Raw genomic sequence first — 6,288 nt, 5'->3', positions numbered from 1 at the left:
GCCACCGTGATCCGCAGATGCTCCCCGCCCGTGGTCGGCAGTGCTAGCCGACGCATGGTCGCCGCGGGCAGGAAGTTATGGGTGGAGCCAGTATCCAGCAGGGCCACCAGCCGCTCGCCATGGACCGTCACCGGTAACAACATGGTCCGCTCGCCACGGATGCCGGCGAGAGCGTGGAGGGAGACGGCGCACGCCATCGCCGTGGAATCCGCGGGCGTGTCCGCGGCCGCCGCGGTTGGTGGCTCGTCGGTCGAGTCGTCTGCCTCGGTGTAGTCGACCGTCTCAAGTAAAATAGGCGGGGGCAGACATGGGTCGGCGTGTAGGGCTCATCACAGTTGAAGCAGAGGCCCTGACGGCGACGCTCCTGCTGCTCGGCCGGTGACAACCGACGGAAGGTCCGGGTGGTGGCCGGAGGTGCGTTCGTCGTGGCTGGAGGAAGCCGACCCGGTGATGGTGGAGTCGGCGCTGGTCGACTGGGATGGCGGCCGCCCCGGCCGGCCGGTTGCTGCAGCGCCTGAGCCCGCTGTTCGAAGGCCCGGGCGTAGTTCATGGCCGTCTGGAGGTCGGGGGATCCCGGAGCTCTACGTCCACGCGAATATGGTCCGGTAATCCGCCCACAAATAACTCGGCGCGCTCAGTCGCGGAGACGCCCGGCGCATGGCATGCCAGGGCCTGGAAGCGGTCGGCGTAGTCCTGCACCGTGGATGTGAAAGGCAAGCGGCCGAGGGCCGCCAGTCGGCTCCCGCGGATAGGAGGCCCGAACCGGAGGAGACAAAGCTCCCGGAAGCGCTCCCATGGTGGCATGCCGCCCTCGTCCTGCTCGAGGGCGTAGTACCAAGTCTGCGCCGCGCCTCGGAGATGATAGGACGCGAGCCAGGTACGATCCGAAGCGAGCGTCCGCTGCCCTCGAAAGAACTGCTCGCACTGGTTGAGCCAGTTAAGGGGGTCCTCCGTGCCATCGTAAGTGGCGAAGTCCAGTTTGGCGAAGCGAGGGGGTGTCGGGCCACCGTGCCCGGGAGCTGCAGTCAACGATAGTGCGTGTGCCGGGTCGGGGATCTCTGGGGCGTAGTTCGCCGAGCTGGAAGGACGGTCAAATCGGAGGGAGGGCATCGGGTGTTCCGGCGCCGTAGTATACACCGGGTCCGGAGACGAGCCGGCCGCCCACACGGGAATCGGCGATGGCGAGGGCGGAAATTGCACCTAGTGAAGGGGCCGGCCAGTAGGTCGGGACGCGGGTGGTGGTGCCGTCGATGGCGGCGGCGCCTGGTGGTGCTGCTGCACCGTCGCCTGCGTCGTGGGGGCCGGCGGTGGCGCTGGGAGGAACTGCTGAGGCGGGCCCCCCAGCGATGCGGTGGCGGTCGGCCACCCTGGCCAAGGCGTTCCCGCGGCCGGGTAGTGCGGCAGCAGGAGCGGCGGCGGAGGCGCCCCTCTGTAGGGCGCCTGGAAGGCCGGGGCGGGCCACTGTAGCGGCGGCGGCCCATAGGCGGTGGTGGCGGCGCTCGGCGGTGGGGGCTGGTTCCCGGCGAGGTAGAGGGTGATGCCCCGGACGGCTTGGACGAGCTCTCGCAGGGTGCCCGACACCTCCTCGGGCGTAAGGAGCGAGGGCGGATCCGCCGTGGTGGTGGTCGGCGCTGGCGCGGTGGTGGTGATGGTCCCGGACGTGATCGCCGTCATCGGCGAGGAGGTGGCCGGCGGCAGCAGTGGGGGGGCGGAGGTGGATGGCAGCGGCGGCGGTGATGGAGGAAGCGACATGATCGGCCTGGTGTCTCTGGATACCAAATTGATAGGACTAGGGTTCCTACCGGGCCTCCGGCGTAGATTGTATGGACAAGGGGGATGAGGACGAGGGCTGGAGCGGGCGCGCCGGCGATGAGGCGCCGTCGCGGCTAGGGTTAGGTGCGGCGGCTAGGGTTCCGGCTCCTTGGGGAGCCGGGCAACAGAAGATTATAATATCTTTATTGCTTGCCTCAAACGGTGTCTTACAACTAGTATTTATAACTTTAGCCTAAGATAACTTGCCTAATATAACTTGCCTAAGATAACTTATGGGTCAAGCCCCTAATACTAATGCCCGGTGGGCCTCTTTCTGGTATAGACCAAACCGGTCATAACATAGACACATTTCGAAAAATCAGGATTGACATCCAACTATCCTCTTCTTCAAATCAGTCCATACACATATTATAAACTAGTTTAAAATATGTCAATGGGCCAGTGGCCTATATCAAATTAACCTTTTTTTTACAATGGCATTTCCTTAAGGCCCCCCTTGGAATCGGGGTAAATTTATACACCCGTATTTTTTTTACAGGTGTATATCGCCAGTCAGATGTGATTTCCAACTGGAAAGAGAAACGACGGATTGAGGTCCGTATATTTTACAGGTGTAAAGCATGAAAAACGACAATCCAATCAGGGCGTAAGTCATTTTTTGCAGAGGCATTTTTCAATACACCAAGTTGACAGTGACATATATCAAATTAACAGTACAAGTAAAGAAAAGAAACTGAAGCAGCAAGTCCACACAAGTTGAGTCAAACCCAATTTCACACGGCGGGCAAAGACTTGCTCAAACATTAGCAGGGCACCACCACGTCGTATATATAGCATGCCGATGCATCCAGCACTAGCCACAGTGCCTCATACTATGGCAATGGAGATTGCTTTGGAACAGAGACAGTGTTTCCCATCCGCGCATGTCGTTGCTGGGTTACTGCAACATAACTTCAATGGCCGATTCTGGCGCGCAGTTCTTGAATGTGTAAGAGCAAGTAAACAGACACATCTCCTTATGTTTGACCAGAACCCTTACCTTCGTGTGCGGGAAGATGCACCGGTGTATTGTTGGAGATTGGGGGGCAGCAGTAAATATTTCTTGATTTGCAAACATCATCAGTTAGATTCCAGTGAGCAAGTCCCCAAGATCACTGCGCACGACATCATCTTAGGACGTGGTGGCACACTGCCACAAGGGAAATTTGAGGCTCTTGCATGGAGGTCTCGCATACCACCCTACTACAACTACACGATAAGCTGTAAGATGCAAGCACCACAACTTACAGTAGGAAGCAAGAAGCGGGTGCATCCGGAGGAAAAACATTTCATTCGAGTAACACAATGTATGTGAGTATGTGACTCACCATGTATGCTACTGCCTTGTCCTGCGAATTAGAAAACATTATTACACTGTACTATTTAGGACTCTTGCCAAATTAGTTAATAAGCACTTAGTATGCACGTATCGTGTGGGTACTACATAAAACTAAGCCTTGTAATAATTGGGCTTGAAGAAAAAATTAGAGAAAAATGCCCCAAATTTGCTCTGTTTCTGATGTGTGGGAGGTTAATCCTTCGGCGAAAGCCAACAAGTTTCAATTCCTCTGTCAGATGTATTTTCTGTGACAGATTCTTTTCTTGCTGGGTGTAAAGATCAGAAAGCTAATCTGAAATGGGAGTAGTAGCGCTACCTGCAGCTCAGGGCGGCAGGAAGGTAATGATAAAGATAAAACTAAGTTGTTGGTTTCTTGTATATCATCCCAGAAACTGAGCTGCATTTTCTATCTTTTGACTTGAACAAAACAATATATATTTTGGATTACGAAATATCACGAGAGAACATTTTATTTGAGGAACACACTCTCTGACTCACATCATCTACGCTACTGCCTACTCTTACGAATTACGAAATATTTTACAGTCTTTAGGAGTCTGGCCAAGTTAACATATTTGCCCGTTATCTTTTTTTGACATAATATATTTGCCTGTTATCGTGTAGGCGCTAGGTTACAGTCCAAAACAAGTTGTGTTTATAAAGTTGTCTGAATATATTGAACAAAACAGTACTGAAAGAATCCCCGTGGGACTGTTACTGAAAGAACAAGGGCTCAGATTAGCCATCGGAGAAGCACGGGATCCCCCAACTATTGCTGTCTAATTGTGTGTGTATGTGTGTGTGTGGGGGGGGGGGGGGGGGGGGGGGGGGGGGGGGGGAGGCTGGCGGCAATGTAAGCGGCGGGAACGCCGGGCCGCCGAAAGGGGCTGTGCTGCCAGGGAGGAGGGCCGGCCATGGAAGCGCGCAAGTGCTAGCAGATGGTGGGGGGAGGTCTTGCGCCATGGGTGAGGGCGTGCGAGCCGGCCGCCGGCGCCGCGCGGGATTTGTCGCCGGCAGCGAGCAATAAAATGAGTAGGTAGCCAAAGTCAGCAGGAAGTTGGACCTTTTTCCCTTCCTTTGGGCTGGGCTTTAGGTATGGACCTTGACCTGATCATATCCCGGGCCGGGCTCAACAATGTACGTCTGAAAATCCCAAGTTGCGCCAGGACCGGCCCAGCCCAAATGTTATTTCCTAGTATTTAACTTAATCATTTTCAGCGTATTTAAAATAAATATCATACCTGATATTCGAATAAAATGCCAATTATGACCTAGTTTGGCCTTTTTCGTGCTTTGGACGGAAAGGTTGCGGTGTCATCAAGGTTGATATCGAAAGGAAGATATCATATAACCCATGAAGGATGACATCAAGTGGTGATAGTCATCAAGGTTGCGGTGTGCAATTTCAAGTGGAGCATCACAAAGAGATCGGACTTGAAGCTTACCGTCCATTCTCGTGATAATGGACATGTGAAGATGTGCCCAAGAGAGGCTCGCCCATAGTGGAGTATGAGGAAGCAATCTAGTAGTCTTCATCTAGTGTATGCTATCAAGAAAGGGGGTCCAGCTTGAGGAAGTCAAGATCGTCATCATCTAGCTCAAGTGGACTATGTGCAAGGGAAAGGTTCGACCTTAATAGGTTTTCTACTTTTACCGGTCTCATGGTGCTAGTTGGGAGACCGGGTTATAGGTTTGTTTCCTGTACTATTAAGGGGGCCTCTTGAGTGAGTAGTTTGATCGTATCGTTCATAGAGAGCTTAAACCATTGCATCCTTGGCATCATCTTTCTTGGTTCTTGTTTGGCTTTTCTCTATGTGAGTTTTGGAGCTTGTGGTCATTCAAGCTTGAGTTCATCGAAAACGGATTTCCTATGCATCATCTATTGTGTTGTCGATGTTGGAGTTTTTACCGGTTCTTCACTGATGGAGGTTTCACACCTCTATATCACTGGCATATTTCTATTCGTGATTTGACAACTCTTGTCGTTAGCTTTCTATCAGGCTTGAGTTTGTCGAAATCAGAGTTCATTTGCAGAAGTTATGACAGTTTTGATCTTACTTGTTTCATCTGTTGTGCATTGGTCTTTTGGCACAGACAAAGCAGTAGTTCCACTGGTGCCCACGGTAGTACCGCTTCGGTTGTACTTCCACTGGCTTTACGATGCTACTTCCACTTGGCTGGAGTCTTCTGTTGCCCCTCGACTACTCGCAGTAGTACCGCTTAGGCGGACTTCTGTATGCTCTGTGCTAATTCGTGGTAGTATTGCTAGCACTATATTGTAGTGCCGCTTCGTGTGGTACTTCCGCTCTGGTGATGTGTTGGCTACACTGGTTCTAGCAGAACTACCATTCTAGTACTTCGGTACTCGTTGGGTTGTGTTGACCGGGCTAAGTGGTAGTACCGCTCCCCCGAGTGGTAGCACCACTGGTGCACAACCTATGTGCATAACAGTTGGATTTGAGCCCCCTCTATAAAAGGGGGTCTTCTTCCCCATTGCCCCAGTGGTTATTTGCAAGCTTTCTCCTCCATTGTCGACCTCCAGAACCTTTGCTTTCTCTCTTTTCCTTCGAAAAGAGAGAGAGAAGATCTAGATCTACATTTCCGCCAATCCATATCTCCTCTAAGTGAGCGGAACCTTGTGGATCTAGATCTTGGAGTTCTTTTGTGTTCTCCTTGTTCTTCCTCTCATATTCCTCCATAGCTTCGTTGCATTGGTGGGATTTGAGTGTACGGAACTTGAGCACTTCGTGTGTTCTTGCCATTGCATTAGTTGCATCGGTTTGAGTTCTCCACGGTGATACGTGGAAATGAAAGTTGAGAAGCTTATTACTCTTGGGTGTTTCCGCACCCTGGAGCTTGTGCCTCTTGGGTGCTTGAGCGCCCTAGACGGTTGGTCGTGCTTCCGGGTCTCCAATTAAGTTGTGAAGATTGCCCCAAGAAAATTGTATGGGTTTGATGACCACTCCCAAGGGTCGCCATTTGTACGGGTTCGGTGACCGCCCTCAAGGGTCCCATAGTGGAATCACGACATCTTGCATTGTGCGAGGGCGTGATGAGAATACAGTGGCCCCGAGTGGCATTTTGGGGAGCATTGTGCCTTCACACCACTCTAACGGAGATTAGCATCCGCAAGGGTG

General features: G+C 52.7%; 1 protein-coding gene across 1 annotated transcript; it reads right to left on the bottom strand.

Moving 5' to 3' along the window:
- Nucleotides 1-546: 546 nt before the first annotated feature.
- Nucleotides 547-1,110, bottom strand: LOC141040589 (uncharacterized). Its single transcript, XM_073506703.1, has one exon. It carries the CDS (start codon nt 1,108-1,110, stop codon nt 547-549), a length of 564 nt encoding a protein of 187 aa, XP_073362804.1.
- Between the last annotated feature and the right edge of the window lie 5,178 nt (nt 1,111-6,288).

Source organism: Aegilops tauschii, chromosome 2 (genome assembly GCF_002575655.3).
Source record: "Aegilops tauschii subsp. strangulata cultivar AL8/78 chromosome 2, Aet v6.0, whole genome shotgun sequence".
In the NCBI taxonomy this organism is placed as follows: domain Eukaryota; kingdom Viridiplantae; phylum Streptophyta; class Magnoliopsida; order Poales; family Poaceae; genus Aegilops; species Aegilops tauschii.
This window is presented reverse-complemented; position numbering and strand designations above follow the sequence as displayed.

Bases quoted from the DNA above. Each gene is read 5' to 3' on its own strand.
- LOC141040589 (XM_073506703.1), bottom strand. From the start codon at position 1,110: ATGCCCTCCCTCCGATTTGACCGTCCTTCCAGCTCGGCGAACTACGCC.